Source organism: Columba livia, chromosome 2, assembly GCF_036013475.1.
Source record: "Columba livia isolate bColLiv1 breed racing homer chromosome 2, bColLiv1.pat.W.v2, whole genome shotgun sequence".
Lineage (NCBI taxonomy): Eukaryota > Metazoa > Chordata > Aves > Columbiformes > Columbidae > Columba > Columba livia.
In genome coordinates, this window is record NC_088603.1 from 9,094,603 (window position 1) to 9,116,406 (window position 21,804).

The 21,804-nt window shown below is 42.0% G+C and overlaps 1 protein-coding gene across 6 annotated transcripts in view; it reads left to right on the forward strand.

Annotated features, from left to right (window-relative positions):
- The window catches only part of DPP6 (dipeptidyl peptidase like 6), a 558,611-nt gene extending 540,089 nt beyond the window's left edge, over window positions 1–18,522 (forward strand). For all 6 annotated transcript variants that reach the window (XM_065050444.1, XM_021285572.2, XM_065050443.1 and 3 more), the window contains exons 17-26: window positions 576–623; window positions 4,063–4,161; window positions 6,472–6,541; window positions 8,516–8,710; window positions 9,950–10,004; window positions 10,905–11,010; window positions 11,868–11,926; window positions 13,894–13,966; window positions 14,066–14,139; window positions 16,293–18,522. In XM_065050444.1, coding sequence (XP_064906516.1) covers window positions 576–623; window positions 4,063–4,161; window positions 6,472–6,541; window positions 8,516–8,710; window positions 9,950–10,004; window positions 10,905–11,010; window positions 11,868–11,926; window positions 13,894–13,966; window positions 14,066–14,139; window positions 16,293–16,439 — 926 coding nt within the window. In that variant the 3' untranslated portion in view covers window positions 16,440–18,522. The remainder of the gene's footprint in view (window positions 1–575; window positions 624–4,062; window positions 4,162–6,471; window positions 6,542–8,515; window positions 8,711–9,949; window positions 10,005–10,904; window positions 11,011–11,867; window positions 11,927–13,893; window positions 13,967–14,065; window positions 14,140–16,292) is intronic.
- The last annotated feature ends 3,282 nt before the right edge of the window (window positions 18,523–21,804 follow it).

The following is a 21,804-nucleotide window of genomic DNA, read 5'->3' on the forward strand; positions in this document are numbered from 1 at the left end:
GATTTCAGTACCCAAATACTGCATTTTAAGACAGCATATGTGATCATTTTTAGTGTGAGAGCCAAACTGGTGTTTAATTCATTAAAAAACAGACAAATAAACAAACACACACACAAAACCACCACCAACAAAACAAAACAAAATAATAAAAAAGAAAAAAACAACAAAACAAAACAAAAACCACAAAAACACAAAACATTTGCAAACCAGCAACAGTTATCCATAGCAGAAAAAATGTAAATGCTTTGTGCTGTGGTGTTTGAGTATCATTAGAATAATTTTTAAAGCAAGTGATTTAATTGTGTTTATGCTAATTATAATGTTTACAAATTAGGGAAAGATGCATTTAGTGGTCTGTTGGGAACGGGCTTTGAAACCTCGTATGTCTTTGAGTCTACATTACTGTCATTTATTCATAGGCTCTTTCTAATACCAAGGTGATTTGCTTTTTAGATTACTCTTGCGTGGAAAGCGAGTCTCAGGAGTCTTCAGCTCTGTGGAATTCAAAACCAGGTTCACGTGCATCTGTGTGTGCTTCAACAGACATTTAACTGAGTTCTTTTCTTCTTTTCCAGGTCCCCGAGTCCCGATGGTGACTGTTCACAACACAACGGATGCACAGAGTAAGAATGGGCTTGAGCTTTGTGATTTTTCCTGCAAAAGTAGCCAGGCAGGACAGCGAGATGTAGCTGCTCTTTGGTAAACTCACTCTAGCAGAGAGCCTAGACTCTGCCTAAATACAAGTCTTGTGCAAGTCAGAGGGACTTGCAGAGCTGTGGTGCTGCCACTGAAAAGTTTTCTGTTTGGGGTACAAACACAATGGGTTTGGGCATAACATTTGTTATCAGCTTTCTCAAAAAAAAAAAATGCAAAGTCCGTATCTCCCTCTTTCTTTTTGTTAGTCTTCCACAAATTTTGTTTCTTGTCCCACTCAAAAATGATAAATATTTAGCTTAATCTACAGTTTTATAAAATCACTCTGATATGGATTACCAGGTTGAGAGAGAGAGCACAGTGGAGTGAGCCCCACAAGTTGTGCCTCTGCCTGGTTTCCTGATCTGTTCATGGGGATTGTAGCACTTACTGTCTGGCAAAACTTTTTCAGGATAATGGTTCATATCTACACCACTGTGAAGCTGGAATTATTCCAAATATAGTGTTTTTTCCCTCAAATTCTTTGGTACTGGCTGTAGCCATTACCAGATGGATTAGGACTCCCTGTAGAGAGCTGAGGTTTCTGGGGTTCCTCTGTCACACCTGTAACAATACAAATCATCCAGAAAGATCATTTTTTTTTACCCCAAGTCAGCATGACAGGAAGCCTCTAATTTATCCTCCCATCCTTTTTAATTAATTTGTTCCAATTAAAATTTCCCTTTGCAGATAAAGAAATGCATGAAATTTAGCAGCATCCTAGAACAAGCTGGGTTAAAGCAATTTGCTTCTGTGTGACTGTCCTGTAAAGTCAGCAAGAGAGATCTTTCCTGCCAAAGTAAAGCATCACAACATACCCTGGACCATGGCTTAGACCATCTGTCATGATCTTGCTTACAGGGTGACCATGACATAAATATTTCATTTCCTTGTGACTCAGTTTCCCCACTGGTCTATAATTTTTCCATAAAAGCGCCATGGCAGAGCTGACTGATTTTGTCATCCAGAGGAGAGCTCTCACTTTTTGTTCATGTTCGTGTTCATGTTCGTGTTCATGTTCATGTTCATGTTCATGTTCATGTTATTGCTGCTGGCAATAGTGGGAGAGAGGTATAAAAGCACAAAGTTGGCACTTGTAGCTGTTCTGGTCTACAAAGATACAACAATTGCTTTTTTTAAGCAATACTGAAAACAAATTGCCAGTTCCTAGCTTTTCAGTCTTTCTGCATCGGCGACCACTCATATCTCAGTCATTGCACAAGAGTGTATCATTTCTTCTTCCCAGCAGAGACTTGGGCTTGACAGTGCCCTCACTGAGTGTAAGTCCAGAGCAGTCATGGTGATGCCCATAAGACTCCTCAACCCACAGGGGATGTTGCCACAGGGCCAGAAAAGTCAGCTCTGAGTTGCAGCTCCAAAGTGGCCTTTTTTCCACCCCTTAAACATAATATTTTTATTTTACCACAGGCATGGAGATGGCTGACTGGCTATAACAGCTCTTATGAACTGTGTTACATCTCCTGTATAGTTTTGTAAAATACTTTCAGGTGAATAAAATGAGAGATACTATAAAACAGAAACAGCAAAAGAAGGGCTTGAAAAAGTGACATAAACCACATCGAGACTAGCTTTATTTTGACAGATAGAGATGTGTAGCATTTATTACATAGAGAACTTGATCTAGTCATGCACAGAACACATTCCCTACTGAAATTCATTATTTTCTGCAGATGATCAGCATTTCCCCTGGTTTCTTTCCCCCCCTCTGCCTCCTTTCTTTTGCTTTTGAATAAAGGGCAACCAACAGTTCTGTGTTACTGAATTTACTTATTTAATATGAGCCCATTCCTCTATAAAGGGAGTTTGCCTCTGTATTCTGCAATAATCTGATAATAGTGAGTTGCACTGAATATTATAGCGTGCTTACATTTAATTAAGCAATGACCATTTGTACTCCACAGCCTCAAGCCCCCTGTGGTCCTAAAGCAGAAAAGAAAGTCCTTTAGGAGATATGCCAATCTTTTTTATTTCCTCCACAGTCTTCCTCGCTTTCTGTGAATGCAATTATATGAACAAATAAAATGGCTTGACTAAATTCCCCTACGTGGCAAGCCCCTTTCTGCTGATAAAGCTACTTGTGTGTGCCATAATTAAATGAGAATCTTAATATTTAACTAAACGTAATAGGCTGTTGCTTTGGCACTTTTGTGGGGGTTGTGGTTTCAATAGAGATGAGCCAGGCTTTTCAGAAGCAGGGTGAATAGTCATTGAATCAATACACTGTAGCTGAGAGATCTGTGAAATGTATTAAGTGAGAAGGGCATGGTTTTGTGCTGTGCCTGCCTATTCAGCAGAGATGGGCAACGACAGCATGATAATCAGGTACTGTATTATTTTAGGAGCTGGGGTCACACTTCTATTTATCACTGTGTCTCTAAAGGGAAGTTACGGTCAATGAAACACATAATTTGATGCGAAATCCTCAAGCCCTCCTTGGGTTCACATGGTGCCCTGGATCCCCCTGGTCCAAACCTAGCTGGCTGCCACGGGGATGAGACAATGGGGTCCCCAGACCAGGGTTCATTACCACCGCCATGGGATCCCCCCAGCCCCTGAATCCTTTCCCCACGGGACTCAGGAGCCTCATCATCACCAGGAGATACGTCCCACCACCTAGGACACAACCTGAAATGTCTCCTAAAGGTGGGCCCTTTCCTTACCAGTTGGAAGGGACTTTCTCTTTCTGATGTTGGATGTAGCTGCTTTTTCTAGAAGAAACTCAGCGATTAGAGCACATGGCCAGAATGTGGGGAATAAAGGTTAAATCCTGGGAAGGAGGAAGGAATCCTCTATTTCAGTCCCAGAGAGTCTTTGGATAAGACACATAAGCAAATTGAATGATCATCGAAAATCTCTGAAAGCCAAGACTGCTCCAAAACCAGATGTTGTAGGGCCGTATGATCTTTGTCCACTCTTTTCTACCCATGGCTTTCCTTCTTGTGGATTTTCTCTTGTGTAGCAGCACAACTTTGTCCCAAAGCTTTCCACAGTCTCCTCCTTTTCCCTGTTTATTATGTATAACTTTGGCTCAGACTTGAGGACTTCTTAATTTGATATCTAGCTTTGCATGGCAAGTAGATGTCTGCCTGGGACCCTCTACATGGAAGTCACACTCCCATTTGCTGCAAATCAGCTGAATGTCACTGATTTCAGGAATGTACCTTTTTGCCAACACAGAACCTGGAAGGGGTTTCAAAGACTTAAGTGAACTAGAACTCTGTGAGGACTACAAGGAAATTCTTTCATAAGGAAACTTGTGTTACAAATATTCAGGTGACTATAAAATGTTGAAAGACTTTTTCACAAACTATGCCAAACATTTTTCTGACCTTGTCCTTCATCTTTCAGAAATATTTGAGCTGGAAGTGAATGAAAATGTGCAGCTGGCTGTAAATGACAGGCAAATGCCTAAGGTAGAATACATGGAAATCAAGATAGACGATTACAGTAAGTAGCACCTTTCCTTTCTCTTATTTTTCTTTTTCTTTTTTGACTGCTATTGCTGTGAAATGATACAGTCATCTTGGTTAGACTGGCAGGAGGAAAAATTACTTTGACTTTCAATAAACTCACCCAGTCTGCATACACTCTCTTAGGATGTGCTAAATAAGGAGGTTATTACAGAGACAGGATTTGATGACAATGCAGCTGAAGAAAGGCAAAATGATAGAGGTGTGTGAGGGGTTTCCTTTTGAAATTTTATTTTTAGAGAAAAAGCCACTCTGGGAAATGACACGGTGTGGTGCCCCCGTTCTTCAGGGCATTTGCCCCAGCAGGACTGGAGAATTATTTGAGATAGGTTTGAAGTGGGATACTGTCTGTGCTTGCTGACTACAGCTGTGGCCGCCTTTCAGTGTACAATGCTGAACTGCAGTGAATGGAGATGACTCGCCAATGACTGTCCACCAGAGTCATTCAGGATTCTTTGAGAAAGCAATATCATTTAATAGGATTGGAAAAAAATGCTTTATGAGGAAAGCCAAAACAGTAAAGAAGGCAGAAACTCAGAGCAGTTTGTATCTGCAGGTGGTGCATTATTTTTGTAATAATTCCCCGCATACCTATACACCAAAGAGGACAGAGAGAAAAGCTTAATGGCAAACACTTAAAGTGTAAGCATTTTCTGCCTTTCTCTATAGTTGTACCTGAAACAACCTAAAAAGCATCTCCTCTGGCCGTAAGCAGGTATCTTACCTGTATGTGGAAAATCCGCATACCTGGAGTTTTTCAGTGGCTCCCAAAAATTACAGTTTATGTGTATGATAGAAACTCTAAAATAAACCCCAAATTCCCTGAGTTCAAAGTATGACCCATGCTATTTCCCGTGCCAAGAGGATTGTACCTCTCAGATTGGATGCAGTGAAATAAAGCAGTGAGGTGTGATGGATGACAAGTTACTAATTTTGACCATTGCCAGGTATTATAAAGTGTGAAGCAAAGTCTGAGGGACAGTTGCCATTTGAAAGGGATCATAATGGCCCTAACATGTTCTGCTTGCCACATGGGCATTAGGAAAATAAACAAGTACATGAGATAACAAGAACAGACATGACTTTCCAGGGTTTATGGGCAGGAAAAGATGGGGAAAGAGCCTGTCACAAAGATCATGTCTATCCCTACCGTGAGCCAATTCATAGTGGCACTGGCATCTTATTAGGAATAACTGAGCTTGATGCTAAATTTCTTAACTGCAGGTATCATTGAAATGTGATTCTAGTCATTTAATGTAAAATATATGTGTGTGTGTGTCTAACAAATACAAGCTGGCCGCAGATGTGTGTCTGTTCTTCTGTGCTCTCCCTGTATATTCACAGCTTTGGGCTTAACTGCCTGGGGAACACTGCACATAGTGCTTAGTTATATTTAAAGTCAAGTGATGGCCTTTTTGGCTGTCCCTTGGCCATTGAGCCAATTTGCAGCTATTAGCATTCAGATGGAATAACTAATTAGGCAGAGTGTCAGACAATGATTGCAAAGCAAACCACTTAAACTGCGTGGTTAATCTGTGTATTAATCTACGGAAAATGCTACTAATACCAATTTGATTGCTGGGCCTTTGCTAATCTGGATTGTAGTTAACATTTTAAAGATAAATGTTGTCTCATTAATGCAGAAAGCGTTTGTATGGCAGCAGTTTGGGCTATCAATATGAAGCCATAGGAAGCATTAAATGAAGCTTTGGTGACCACGTCCCATACTTACATTGGTTCAGTACCAGTATAATGATGTAGGCATCAGCACATTTACCTCCTGTTCTATAGCAAAATTAAGCCCTCTAGAAGTTAGGATTAAAATACGTGTTTCTTTATCTGTCCTCACACCATTATAGCAAAATAATCCTATTCTATCCCCCAGCCACCATACTTAATTGGGTTTTAAATTATCATTTTCATCACCAATTTTCCCCTTCCTCTGCTGCCCTGAAATATTGATTTCTGGCTATGTCACTCTCCCAGCTGCCAAAAAGGAAAATTATAGCTATTGCCAGATGTTAATTGAATGCTGTAAAAGTGAAGCATGACTGAGCAGCTCACACTGTACTCCCGATTTACATTTCTTGTCACCTCAGCTATCATAATATGTGTCTTGTCTTTAACAACATCTGTGTTTCTAAGGTGGTATTTACCAGTGCCTCTGATGAAATGTCATTTTTTTCCTGTTCATAAGTGGCCAAAGCACCAGAAAAACCTATTAGAGTTATGTCAGCATTCCCACACTGAAAACATGTTGTTATTTGTTTGGTTTTTTTTTGCCTAGGATTGCCAATGCAGATCTTAAAGCCAGCAACCTTTGCGGACACCGCGCACTACCCCTTGCTTTTGATTGTGTAAGTTCTCGCTTGTCCTTTCTTCCTGTTCACCTTTTTAGGGTAGGATGGAAACCTCGGCCTGATCAAAACCTTTTCAGACACAGTTTTTACAATAAGTGCCAGACTGCTTTAACACCTTAGTCTGGCACATTGGTCCCTACCCCCTGTCTCACCTCAAAGCTGGGAGAGGTTGGCTGTAGGTCTCTTTTTTCCCAAGTTTGAGCCAAGGGTTTCAGCTCTCAGGAGAGTGCCCTAGTGAAATCCTGCAGAGTAAATTGTAATATTCTGTAAAATTGTTCCACGTGCCTTTGCAATTCAGTAATAAGGGGGGCAGAAACAGGAGTGGGAGGAATAAAAGATGGATGTTGACTTTCTGTCCCAATGCCTGGAGCACTCACCGTGTGCTTAACGGCAGGTAGTATTAGAGTGAGATGCAGTCAACATTACAGCTTGAATTTTAGACACCCTCATGCAGCAATCCCTCCCATGTAAATGCCAGTGTCCTCTGAAGTTGCAGTAAGGCAAGAGCTAAAAACCTTTGAAGATCTCCACAACATTAGCATTTGTATTAGGTAGGTTCTTCCTGGCAGACATAGCAGATGGGTATTTCTTTGAGCAACATTTATTAATAACAAAACAGATGACTGAGTTTTTCTGGCAATTTGGAAAGAAACTTGAGGAGGGAAGTCACTGACCTTGGAAGAACCCATTTGGCCCTGGCTGCATCCCACTGCATCACTTGCTGCTTGCCAGGGAACACCCCACGAGAGAGAAGCCTCATGCAGGAGTGACGAATGCCTGATGAATGGCTGAATACCATCCTGCACATTCCTCCATGAAGGACAAAAGCACTGCAGTAAGTGTGCCGTTACATCACAAAATTACTGCAGAGAAAATGTACTTCATTATACAAGTGCTTGAGGAAGATTGGTACTCATCAAGCTAACAGCACTTGATTAGGCTGCCTCTGAAGCTGGATGTGCCTGCATCTTGCTTGAATAAATGCAAATAACTGATGTCACATGCACATTAAGATCCTGCAGTGAGTTGCCTAATGTCTCCAAGAACCCCAAAAAGGACAAGAAACAGATGGAAGTGCCAGTGGTTCTACAGTAATCCCAGTCTTAAAATATTACTTACAACCATCATCATCATCTCTTGACTGTTTCCAGCTGTCTGGCTGAAGTGGGTCAATATTTCTCAAGACAGCTGCCCTGTGCAGGATTTGGCCCTAAGCAGAAGAGTGAAAAGGGAGTCTGCCCACCCCTTCCCCTTACCCACCAATTTTGTGCCAGCCTGAACATTTTTAATCTGTTATATTTATCGCGTTGAAAGTGTCCTTTCCCTCTGTACTTGTGTGAAGCAGTGGTGACAGAAGTGATTGACAGCTCCATCTACAGCTGCTTTTGAGAACCACGTGGGAGAGGGAAGGTCTGGGCTGGATGAATGGGGCAGTGAATGAAAGCTCAGCTCTTGCCAGTAGAGGATGATAGATGTCGGCAAGTTTCATCCAACATATTTTGGCAGTGCCAGCACACCCCAAAGCCAAGGTCCTCACAGAAACCCCTCCACCAGAAAAATAACATCTTTGGAGAATGTGGACAAAAGATATAGATTACAACAGGTGTAAAAAGGGAAAACTCAGCTGACGTCTCTGTCACTGCCCTGGTCTATTCATGGGAGGAATCCTTCCCAGTTATTGCTGTGCTTGTTAGATTCATTCAAAGCTCAGCTTAGCACAGTGATAGTTGCTGCGCAAAGAGGAAGGCAGAAAGCAACCTGCAGCTTTTACCACAGCCTCAAACCCCATCCCACACAACCAGCTTTCTGCACAGCATTTTTTGCAGAGACTGGTCTCCCCATCTTGAAATCTGCCATGCTTTATGATGCATGCAAGAGCTGCCAGTCCCCATCTCCATGGCAAGCCCCAGGGAGGGCTTTTGGCCCGTGCTTGGTGCCATTGCCTTTGCTTGATGCCTGTTTCTGTTTCAGAGATGGGACACCTGGTAACCAGATCGTAACAGAGAGATTTGAGGTGACATGGGAAAGTGTCATGGTCAGTTCTCATAATGCCATCGTGCTGAAGTTTGACGGTCGTGGGAGCGGCTTCCAAGGCACTAAGCTGTTGCATGAGGTTAAGAGGAGGCTGGGCCTTTTGGAAGAGAAGGATCAGTTGGAAGCTGTTCGGTGAGTGACACTGTTATTGAAGAAATTAATTCATTAATGATAATAAACCAAGACTGCCATTAATCCTTGTTCCTTTAATGGTGTGCATGGTAGAGCAAGGAGATAGAAGGGAATCATAGGATCATAGAATGGTTTGGGTTGGAAGGGACCTTAAAGATCACCTAGTTCCAACACCTTAAAGATCACCTCATTCCAAACCCTTCTGACACCTTCCACCAGACCAGGTTGCTCAGTGTCCCATCCAACCTGGCCTTGAACATTTCCAAGGATAGGGCAATAACAGCTTCTCTGGGCAGACTGTTCTAGTGGCTCAACCACCCTCATGGTGAAGAATTTCTTCCTTATATCTAATCTAAATCTACATTCTTCCAGTTAAAACCATTAACCCTTGTCCTATCACTAAATGCCCTTGTAAAAAGCCCCTCTCCAGCTTTCATGTAGGTCCCCTTTAGGTACTGGAAGGTGTCCCTGGAGCCTTCTCTTCTCCAGTCTGAACAACCCAACCCTCTGATCATCTTCCTGGCCTTCTTTGGACTCTCCAATAGGCCCATGTCCTTGTGTTGGAGGCCCCAGAGCTGGACACAGCACTCCAGGGGGGTTCTTATGAGAGCAGAGTAGAGGGGGAGAATGTAGTCCTGCCTCTGTAAGCAGGTGATGGCATGTGAGAGACAGCTCATGCCAGCCAGTGCAGGGGGAGAAAAACAAGCCTTAAACAGAGCTAGATTAGAGCACACTTATCTGTATCACGTGTTCAAAACCTGTTTATTTTTAGCTCTGTACAGTCATACAGCTACAAACAAGTAAGCTTGAATATCAGCTCCTACTTATTTTTTTGCTAGACTGATATAAAAAAAATCCATCTTTAAACCCTTAAACTTTTAAAAAAGAGAAAAAACAGTGCAAACCCCTAAATGTCAAGTCCTGTCATATTGTTAGATTTATTCTGCACATAACCACACTAAAAACTCTATCAGAGTAGTGCAGTAGGATCAGCTTTATTATGACTTCCAGAAGTATTGCAGGTTATTTGCTGTCGTTACTTGATCAAATCCAACACAACAGTTTGCAAGATTAAATCGAACAGCGATTCGTGTGAAAGGGGCATGTAGCAGCATGAATTTAGGTTGTGTACACCATTTTTCTGCCGCCACCCCAAATTCAAGCTGACATCACGTTATGTTTGCTATATCTAAGGGAAAAATATTTTTAACCCATTGTTTCTTCTCTTTCATGTTCTAGGACGATGCTGAAGGAGCATTACATTGATAAACTGCGAGTTGGTGTGTTTGGGAAGGTAACGTTTTCCCATTGTTCCTCTGTGCTGCTCTAGTTGGCTGATGCAGCTACGCAGCTGAGCTAAATCGTGATTTATCAAATATGTCAGGGGTGTCTTTTTCATTATTATTTGTTTTTGAGATAGACTCCTTCTTTCTCAGATGTGTGAAGATGAAAGCTCTCATTTTATCAATGTATTTGTCATTTTTTTAATTAACTTCCAAGCACAGAAAGTGACTAGTTGTCAGAAAAGTGCTGTCAGATAATTAATTATTTTTTCCCCTTGCAAACTTTCATTTCATTTTTGTCTCCTAAGGCCTGTGGGAATGGGAGTAGATCTAAGTTGTGTAGTACAAATGTACAACAACAATATTGATTTCTGAGGCTGATTCACACCACGGTGTGCGCCCAGCTGGGAAACTGCAATTGCAAAGTGCGCACGGTTTGAATGAGAGTGGGACTAAGAGCAGAAATTGTTTTTTGTGGGAGACAGAAGCTTAAGGTGGGCAAAGAAAGCTGCACATACAGCAGCATCTCTGCAGGGAACTGTTAACAGGGTGATGGCAGACACTGAAATTGTGATGCTCGTTTTAAATAATGAAAGACTGGGGTAATATTTTGGAGAGGTAACATATCTGATCAGACCCACAGCAATAACGTGGGATGAAAAGAGACAAGTTCTTGGGCCCACAACCCTCCTGCCTTCAGGGGAGCGCAACAAGAGTAGAGTTCATCTTCAGCCTCATCTGCCGAAGCCAGGGAGATGTCCTTTGTTTGATGTTTTTTTCAGGGCAAAGTGTTAAAAGCTTGGTAATGAACTAAAGTTTGCTGCAAGGTCTCAGCTGCCCTGTTTCTGTACCCAAAAGCAGCAGCATCTCATGACAGGACTGCTGACGTCCCTGCCTTGTTTGTGTTTCAGGACTACGGTGGTTACCTGAGCACTTACATGCTTCCAGCTGGCGAAGAAAACCAGGTGTTCGCCTGTGGAGCTGCTCTTTCCCCACTGACAGACTTCAAACTATATGGTAAATCCTGTCCCAGAGCCCACAGACCCTCATGCTCACCACAAATTATGTTTCTGCCCTAACATTTCCCAGTTGTCATAGCTTTCTTCCCCAAGATCCTGCCTGTTTTCTATCGTGTGTCTTCTTAGGACCAGTCATAAACCCTTCAAGAGCAATTTTGCTGGCACCAGTGGGACCAGCCATGGTAGTCAGAGTAATAAAGTAACTTTTATTACTTATTTCTTTTAAATAACGAAGACTTGGCTCTAAACCCCTCCAGCCTCTGGCACCACCTTGTAGCACTTCCCAGAATGTGCTTCCTTCTTGCCTGAACTATCCATGGGTGGGAGCTGTGGTCCAGCCTGCCCACCTCATCATCTCTCCAATGACAATACTCCACTGCACATCGTGGTCCTTTCAGGGACACCAGTTATCTTTGCACTTGATGCCAGTGGAAATCAAAGGACTGCCACAGAAGACAGTGATGTTAAGCCAGCCTCCAGGTCCTGTACAGTTATCCCTGAGACCAATGCGAGCTTGCAGTAGACTCTTGATGGTGATGACTCCATGTGAAAGGAGAAATGGACACAAGAAGATAGTGCTCTTCTCCTCTCATATCTTGGCTGTATTATGGAAAAAGGAAAAAAAAAAATGCTCTTCTGTGACTTATTTAGAAACCATAAATATGTGGTGATAATGAAAGACTGTAGTATCATACGTATTCTTAGTCCATTTTCAAAAAAATTTATAAATATGCCCTGTATAAGTAAGGCAAGGTTAGAAAAGATCTTTTTTTAGTATTTGCAATAGTTGACTCAGAAGCACCAGTGTATTCACTTGTGACTGGAACTGATGTTTTCTTCTTGTTTCTTTTCAAGCTTCAGCCTTTTCTGAAAGATACTTGGGCTTGCATGGGATTGACAACAAAGCGTATGAGGTAACTGCATGGACACTGCATTTCCCTGATAAAATGTGAACAGGGGTTTTAACTCTTCCTCAACGTGTTCTCTTTTAGGGGGTGAAAAGAGGTATGCAAGATGGTTTCACTAGTCAAACTCCCTATATTTAAAAGGCAGGAAGGTGTCCTTCAGCCTGCTTACTGCTTTTGTTGTCTTAACAAACTCAAACATGAAAAGGAAGCCTACAGAGAGTGAGAACAAGAACAAGTAGCCTGGGAGGAATACAGAGAAATTGTCCAAGCAACCAGTGATCAGGTTAGGAAAGCTAAAGCCCTGATATAGTTAAATCTGGTCAGGGACATCAAGGGCAATAGGAAGAGCTTCTATAGGTACATTGGTGATAAAAGGAAGACTAGGGAAAATGTGGGCCCTCTTCAGAAGGAGACCTGGTTACCTGGGATATGGAGAAGGCTGAGGTACACAGTGAACTTTTTGCCTCAGTCTTCATGGGCAAGTGCTATAGCCACACCACCCAAGTTGCAGAAGGCAAAGACAGGGACTGGAACAATGAAGAACCACCCACTGCATGAGATCAGTTCGAGACTGTCTAAGGAACCTGAAGGAGCACAAGTCCATTGGGACCTGATGAGATGCCTCTGTGGGTCCCGAAGGAACTTGTGGATGAAGTTGCTAAGCCACTATCCCTCATACTTGAGAAGTCATGGCAGTCTGGTGAAGCTCCCACTGACTGGAAAAAGGGAGACACAACCCCCATTTTTAAAAAGGGAAAAGAGGAAACCCCACGATGGGTCATCTGAGGATTAGAGAACTCATTAATTAGGTCCAACAATAAAGGGAAGATCAGAGGCACCCTTGCAAAATTTGCAAACACTATCTGAGTCTATACAGAGTGTAAAGCTGCAAGAATGCCAGAACAAGCTTGCATCCACCAAAATTCCCCAAAACTTGCATTTAATGCTAAAGAAATAGGCAGGCTCACTTCTAATGTTCAGGGTTGATTTATCTTTTAAATGAGGAGAGATACACATAATCTGTAACATAAAATGACAGTGACCATATCTTAATAATACATGCCAATATTTTTAGCCAGCTAATTCGACCTCTGTAGCCAGACATGGAAGGTCCTGTTGCTGTTGGAGATGTACTTGTCTATCTTTTGTGGAAACCACATAGGATAGTGGGAAGATGAAAACAGGTGTGAGATAGGACTGATACAAGGGTGTCTTAACTGAAAAATACAGTAAGTCGTGTAAGTGAATAAAAGCCAGGACACATGCATTTAAACAGTGAAGGAAACATGAATTTAAGTTAAGACAGGCATTCTTCCCTGCCCCTATACAGAGTAGTAACATCTGTATTTTGAGATGTACATTCCTTTTGCCACTCTGAGATTTTTTGGAGTCTCTTGGAGTTTTTTTGAGATTTGTATTCTTCTGAACAAGGCAACAGAAAGTGGAGAAGTCCTTCGTTTCTCTTACCCAGTCACTCAGATTTGTATTTTCCCCTGTGCACTTGGGGGCAAAGGCATTCTCAGCAGTGGACACTTGAATTTTGCATCAGATCCTCCCCTGGGCTGTCAAAGCTCACTGAGGTTGGCTTTCAAACCATACCAAAGTCACTCCACCTCTCTGAAGTGTTCTTAGGCATAGCACCTGGGCACACTTTTCATCAGTGTTTTGTATTCACTGGAAATTCACTTTGGCATTCTCCATGTGTTGTGCAGCTCAGGCTTTCAGTGAATGTTATCAGCACAGATGAGGGTCTCTGGTCTCTTCCTTCTGCTGATACTGAGCCTAAAAGGACAGGGACAGCTCTGTTTTAACCTCCAGACTGATTCAAGTAGCCAAAAGAATATGCTGTGCTTGTGTCTGCTTGTTATCCATGTGATGAAGTATCAAATGGAATTAAGTGCTTCTATTTTTTCCATATAAATTGCTCATTTCTAGCAAGACTTTTAATCTTATTGCAACCTTTACCTTCACAGATCACCAAATTAGCACATAGAATCTCATTACTGAAGGAACAGACATTTTTGATCATTCATGCTACTGCTGATGGTAAGTTAGCCCATCATTTGAGCTCATTATATATTTGGGATGGCTTTGATTTTTCTTAATTACATTTGCCCCTTTAATGATTGTAATCTGTTTTTACAGAAAAAATCCATTTTCAGCATACTGCGGACCTTATCACACACCTAATTAGGGAAAAGGCTAATTACAGCTTGCAGGTACAGTATATGTTTCATTTTTTTCATATTCAAACAGTTATTTCCCAGTTTGAACTCAAACTGCTGTTACGAAGCAAGCTTTGATAAGCCACTTGCAAACTCAGCTTAGCAGTAGAAATAGCACCACCATATAATGTGTGCCTATGTTGTACTCCCATGCTTATTTGATACCATTATTTTGGTTTGTACAGTTGTAGAACAATTATTAAATTACAGTAAATTAGGTTTTGAGATATGTATCTCTATGAAATTGATACCTGTTGACTTTCTGTGGGAACAACCGTCCAAATTCAGGATGAATTACAGAGAAACAGGGGTCTAAAATAAATCAACCAGAACAGTTGAGTGAAATGTCACTTATATCTGGCATCCCACTGCAAAATACATGCTCTGGCCTAGAAAACCCCTCTTTCCACTGAATTATGTCTCTGATTTGCTGAATGCCCCATGTCCAAGCCATTCAATCTTCCAAAACGAAACTATCCACCAACCACGGGGATGGTCCCTACCCTCTGCTACATGCCAAGGCACAACCAGGAAAGTGCAACTAGTCCAGGCTCAAACCATGCCAAGGATCATGCTACAGCTCACAGTAGAGACAGTTGCATTGCAGTGCCCAAGCCCTACTAACACTTGATTTACTGACCAGCTCCCTCTGGCTGCATTTGTGTGGAGCTTCATGTGATGGCTACGCTCACTCCATCATGCTCTGAAGACAGATAGAATGGAACAATGACACCAGAGACAAGTAATAAGCCCAATGTGGGCACTTCTGCACATTTCCCAGTGCAAAAGCATTGATATTTTGGAGCTTGAAGGCACTGATGGGCTTGATGCTCCTCAAAGATTAGTTGAGGACTGAGTGGAGGTCTGAGGGATCTACATCTTGGATCAAGGTACTCAGAGCAGTCATAAGACACTTCAGTCCTGCCTGCAAGGAGGCAGCCCTTCAATATCCCAGCCTATGATCCTCCCCATTAAGATCCTCTTCCATTCCTTCAACATGTACAAAGGTTACCTGTTTCATTAAAATGGAAAGTTGTGTTCAAACTATTTAATTTCTAGCTTCCCATGTTTTTCTATTTAATTATTTTTTCAGCAAGAATTATTTCAATTTTTTACTTACTAGCATTTTTTTCTTTAAATCCCTCATTTCAGTTAGTAAAACCTAGTGCCATTTCTCTAAACAGACTTGCACTGGGATTTTTTCAGTTTTCACAAGAGAAAGCCCTGCTTTTTCTAAGTGTGGTCTGGTTCTTCTTAGACCAAACTTGTTCTGAATTGAACTAAATTTAAAACCTTTCCCTTAAAAAGTTCCTTTTGAAGGAAGATGCAAGTCTGTACTCAGAGCACTGTGGTGCCTGAATTACCCTGGACATGACGTGCATCCATGGGAAGATGTTCAGTCCCAAGGAGGAGCAGTGGATTTGCAGGCCAGCTCGTGTTGCAGATATGGGTGGCTGGTCACAGAATCACAGTATCACAGAATGTCAGGGATTGGAAGGGACCTCGAAAGATCATCCAGTCCAAGCCCCCCGCCAGAGCAGGAACACCCAGATGAGGTTACACAGGAAGGTGTCCAGGTGGGTTTTGAATGTCTCCAGAGAAGGAGGCTACACAACCTCCCTGGGCAGCCTGTTCCAGGCTCCGTCACCCTCACCATGAACAAGTTTCTTCTCAAATTTAAATGGAACCTCTCGTGTTCCAGTTTATACCCATTGCCCCTTATCATTGGTTGTCACCAAGAAGAGCCTGGCTCCGTCCTCGTGACACTCACCCTTTACATATTTATAAACATTCATGAGGTCACCCCTCAGCCTCCTCCAAGCTAAAGAGCCCCAGCTCCCTCAGCCTTTCCTCACGTGGGAGATGCTCCACTCCCTTCCTCATCTTTGTTGCCCTGCACTGGACTCTCTCCAGCAGTTCCCTGTCCTTCTGGAACTGAGGGGCCCAGAACGGGACACAATACTCCAGGTGTGGTCTCCCCAGGGCAGAGCAGAGGGGCAGGAGAACCTCTCTGACCTACTGACCACCCCCCTTCTAATACACCCCAGGTACCATTGGCCTTCCTGGCCAGAAGGGCACAGTGCTGACTCATGGCCACCCTAGACTTTAAGCTCCTACTGCTACAATATTTCCCTGTTTCTTTGCAGATTTACCCTGATGAAAGCCATTACTTCAGCAATGCAGCATTGGAGCAGCATTTGTACAACTCCATTGTCAACTTCTTTGTGGCGTGTTTCCAAGTTCAGGACAAACTCCCAATAGTCCCACTGAAAGAGGAGGAGGACGACGATTAACCCTACTTGTCCGTGCTAAGCACAAGGCAGATCTCTCTAACAATATGCAACTGGATCATTTTCCTGGAGAAAGAGATGTTACATTGTTAGCATGTATTTAAAGAAAACTGAAAGCAGCTCATCTGCTTTACTTGACAGCAACTCCTTCCTAAATGGAAGAACATTAAGCATGGGGAACTCAGCAGAAACTGCTGTCCGAAATTAATCCGTCACAACCAACATCTTATTTTTCTTTCTTCTTCTTTCTTTTTCTTTCTTTTTTTTCCCCCCCTTTTTGTTTTCATTTTTGTTTGTTTGTTTGCCACAAAGTGACTTCTAGCTTGAAAGTGGCAAGACCCTGGACTTGAAGGGACACCCCAAGAAACCGCTTTGAGGGCTGGAAGATTTAATGTCTCTGCATTCAAGCAGTCAAGCAGTAACAATGAAATCTATCGTCCATATGAAGGTTACTATAGTTAGCATCACACTCTGTCAGAAAAAAAATCTAACCTAATACATGGAAAAGATTATAGCACAATTATTTTGAAGGATACCTACTTGCCTATTCTTTCCCATGTTCAGAAGTTTTCTCATTGGTACAGGACACGGAAATTCAATTGTACAAAATATTGCTATAGTTAAATTGATCTTTGCCTACCTGTAATTATTTCTTTATTTTGTATAGCTTTTACTTCTGTTTTCATTTTGTCTCATGCTTACCTTATTAGCTTCTCAGCTTGTTCTGGATGGGGAAAAAGCATACACTGAATTAACCAAATCACTTTAGACCTTAGGGGTCTAAAGAGGCAATGGGGGTCAAGGTACCCAAACTTTAAAAAATCTACTAGACTAAAGCAAAGAAAATCTCACTCTCATGTTCCCAGCACAGCCTTTGCCTGCAAGATTGAGTATTTTATTTGGCAGCCTCAAAAAATATGCACATAAATAAGCTAAATCAGCCTAACACTGAGATATTTTTGTTGTACTATAGAAAAATAGGTGAGAGCCACAATTATTTTTTTCTGTTAGTGTTGGAACAATTGGTTGGCAACCTGTTGGGGAACAGCTAGATGAGGCTATGGTAGTAGGAATTTTTTGTACCAGATACTTCACGGATCATCTCATAAAGCCATTTAAACAAAACCAATGTGCTGGGCTTTATTGCACATGCTGTCTGCAGCTTAGTTTTATTCCGGGTCAATGATTAGCACATTACAAACTGGTTTAATTATCTCGTCTTCTCATGCTAGTGTAAAAGAAAAAAAAATGGGAACATTTTTGCTTTAAAATATCTAACACTTCATTACAGCATTGCAAAGCAACTTTTAAAACTTCTTATGAAAACGTTCAGCTCTCAGAAGAAAATCCAACTTTATTCACATCCACATACCACAACATAAGAATTTTGACTAGTGTCACTCCTTGTAAAGTATTCTGACCAAATGTACAGCCAGTATTAATACTGTATATTTCATTTTGTTGTATATAAAGGAATGTAAGTCAGTTATTTGTCAGGTCCCCAAGCCAATATTAGTCTTGTGTTCAGCATGCATGCGATAACACTTCTTTGCTGATCAGGAGTCTTTAGAAGTACTAGCTTGGGAATATAACAATTAATGTAATTTCTTTTCTTGTTTTGACAGCTTGAATGTCAATGCCGGTTTCTACTTTTTACATAGTACTATGGGTAAACTCACATCCTGACAGCAATGATGATGTTTCCATTGTGTTCTTTAGTGTGTCTTTTTTATTATCATTATTTTAAGCTTTGAATGTTGGTTGTACTTTGACCATCATGACAAATATATTGATAAACCACAGAAATTACCTAGTTTGGTTTTGATTGTCTTCTTTAATTTACAGTGCATCAACAATGCGTGAACAAGAACTACAGTATAAATCAGCTTTATCTGGCAAAATGCCAAATAGACAATAAGAATGCTGTGTGTCCAGACTTTGCTACACTGAACAGGCTCAAAATCCTGAAATGAACTTGACCTGAGAAATGTAAAAATTTGCTCTGTCCACAATCTTTTGTAGAAAGAACTTTAGGATGTGGCATGGTAGTGTTTGTTCATTCATGGAATAAAACATTATTTTACCACCCTGGTTGCTACTCCTGTTATTTAATTTAGAGTACTTAGATAAACATTGAGTTGCTTGAAGTGCTATTCCTGGTTGAACTGAGCCCACACTGCAGGATGCAGATCAGAAAAATGAAAACAAGTCCTTATAAATGAATACACATTACCATTCAGTCTGCCCATGACCTTGGTAGGTGGTGTCACCATGGCAAGCAGTAACTGGTTTTGAGGAAAACATGAAGGAGCACAAAGTGGGTTTATTCCCAAAGTAGCAGTTTATGAGAATACCTGTATCACTCTCTAGTCTTTGGTGAAAATGCAGCTTTCCTCCCTTTCCTCCTGCCCACCCTGGTGCTGGCATAGCTGCTGACCTGGTCCACAGGCTTCCTGGGGCCATGAGCCAGGCATGACAGCTTGGCCAAAGGGATTTTTACCATTTCACACATTGTCCCTCTTCCCAAAAGTCACTTTTGGGTTCTGAAAGCTCTAAAGCTTACTAAGACTGCCATAGCAGATTTTTCTGCAGATGGTTCTCCATCAGGAATGGGACAAGCAAGAGGAGGGAGTCATCTCACACAAATTCAGATATTTGTTTCCTCTCCAGCCAAGAGGCGACCCCGACACCTGCTCAGACACCTCTCTCAAATGAGTGGCAGCTTTTGCATGTGCCTGCTTTGTTCCACCAGCTGTGGGGATGGGAGTGACCGTCCCAGACTGAAACAGCTGGGGAACAAGTTGCTGCCATCCCCAGCTGTCCCTGAAACGGAATTTTGTGGACTATAAGATCAGCTGGATGCTCCCACACCTCCTTCACAACTGGAAAGGAAATCCTTTCATTTCATGGATTTCCTGGGAAAACTCAATTTTTTACTCAAATTAGAAATCCTGGCTATGAGTACCCTACCATACTCTGTCATCTTCATCTCAAGCATAACTTCGGGGAAGATTTAAATGTGCACAGACATCTGTGTCTCCAGGCCTAATAAAGATGTGAAAGACCTTTTCATCCTGCAAGACTTAAGTCATGTAGCAAGGCTGTGATACTAAGCAGCCACTCAAGAGGTACAAGGTTGACAAATATGGTTTCCAATTGCACCATGTTGACTTGCTGCACCTCTTCAGTGTCCAGGGTGATGTCCCATCAGCTGATATCGTTTGGCTGAAGAAAATTAACAGGACGAGAAATGTGATATTTCACAGCAAAACCAAAATACTCTTGTGGACACTTATTGTAATCTTTGTTGCCAGCAAATCAGGAAACAAGAAGCTTTAGCATTGGTACGGGGCAGAAAGATTGCATAGGTACAAAATAGGTTTGCTGTATTTTGCTTACTTACCTAAATGCAACTAATATTTTTTTTTATTTTTTATCCACTTAATTCATCAGGAAAACTGGATAAGTGATGATCCTGCTCTCTGGGAGCAGCTGCCGACATCTTTGCTAAGCGTTAACAAAGGCTATCTCAGTGTCACATTGTGTCTTTTCTTAAAACATTCCAGTATGGAACTTGGACATTTGCATTAAAACTACAGTTTTAATTTCTAAAACAAGTCCCGAGAGCCTAGTGCTGCTTATTTTTTTTTGTATGCATGTGTGTGTGTGATTGTAACAACCTGAAAACACCATCTGGCTTCAACTGTGGCTCAAGAAATAAAGGGCTGAGGACACCCTTTGAGTAATCTCAATTGGGATCACCCTGGCTGACCATCTCCAAAGGAGACAGAGGGATAGCGAGGGGACCTCTGGGGACAGGGACCAGTGGGAGAGGAAAAGTCACCCTTCCTGCCACTTTCAAGCCAGTGCGAGGCAGCTGGGGACAGGTTCCCAACCCCCCCGGCCTTGGAACTGCTCCAGGATGGGGGAACCAGCATCTCCCCATCTTGTGGCTGAATGCAGGACCACCCTCCCACAGTGGTCTTGGGTCCTTTATTTGGCTACAATAATCAGAGTCCTCTGTAAGCAACGATTTTTGCCACTGTAGTTATGCTGCCAGCAGCTGTGAAGGGGAAGATTCAGAAATCCTTTGTAAAATGGATTTTTTTTCTTTCCTTTTTTTTTTTTTCCTTTGAGACATTGATTAAAAGCCTTATTTTAAATGAAGCTACATTCTGCCTCCTCACTGGGATAACAGCTTTAATCAAAATGTCCATTTCCATGATCAAAAGAGAAGAGTAGTAAAAAGAAAATATAGATGTAATGAAGCTCCTGGAAAACACAAAAGTAAAGCATACTCCAGTATTTCTTTGGAATAGCAAGGTTTCCCTCCATTTTTTTTTTCCTTCATTCTTTATAGATGTATATTTTGGGTCATATTAAAGCAACAAACAACTCTTTCAGTGGGCTGATGTGAATGCTTGCATCCTTTGTAGAAAGGCATCCAGGTCTCACACTGTCTTTGCAACAGCTGCTGTCAATGTCCCAGAATGTAGTTTGTTTTGAGCATTTCCAGTTACTCAAACTGACACACAATTTGTAGTGGGTGTTGGTGAGCAGCCTCCACAAGCTGCTGAGTACAAGGACATTGAGGTACTAGAGAGAGTTCAGAAGAGGGTGACAAAGCTGATGAAAGGTCTGGAGCACAAGATTTAGAAGGCACAGCTGAGGGAACTGGGGCTGTTCAGCCTGGAGAACAGGAGGCTGAGGGGAGACCTTATCGCTGTCTACAACTACCTGAAAGGAGGTTGTAGTGTGGAGGAGGTTGATCTCTTCTCCCAAGTCACAAGTGACAGGACAAGAGGAAATGCCCTCAAGTTGTGCCAGAGGAGGTTTAGATTGGATATTAGGAAAAAATTATTCATGGGAAGGGTTGTCAGGCATTGGAACAGGCTGCCAAGGGCAGTGGTGGAGTCACCATCCCTGGAGGGGTTTAAAAGGTATTTAGATGAGGTTCTTAGGGACATAGTTTATTGCTAGAATTAGGTTAGGTTATGGTTGCACTTCATGATCCTGAGGGTCTCTTCCAACTGAAATGATTCTATGATTCTATGATGTGAGGCACAGTACACGTGAGGCAGTGTAGCCACTACGTGAGTCTGAAATACACCCAAAAGTTTGTCACCTATTAAAAAGTGTTGCAGAGGAATGAGGAAAGACAGAGAGGCCAGAGATGAGACAGCCCATACTGAGATGCAGTGGCTAGGGTTATAGCCATGAAAATCACAGAGGTCCTCCACCCCAGATATTTTCAGTCTGTGCACTAAGGTCCACGAAAGGCAGATAAGAAAAGAAAGTCTATCATCAGTAAGTTTAAATTTACAAGCCAGCAAGCCTCAGTGGGAAATCTTTAGGAATGCAGAAATCA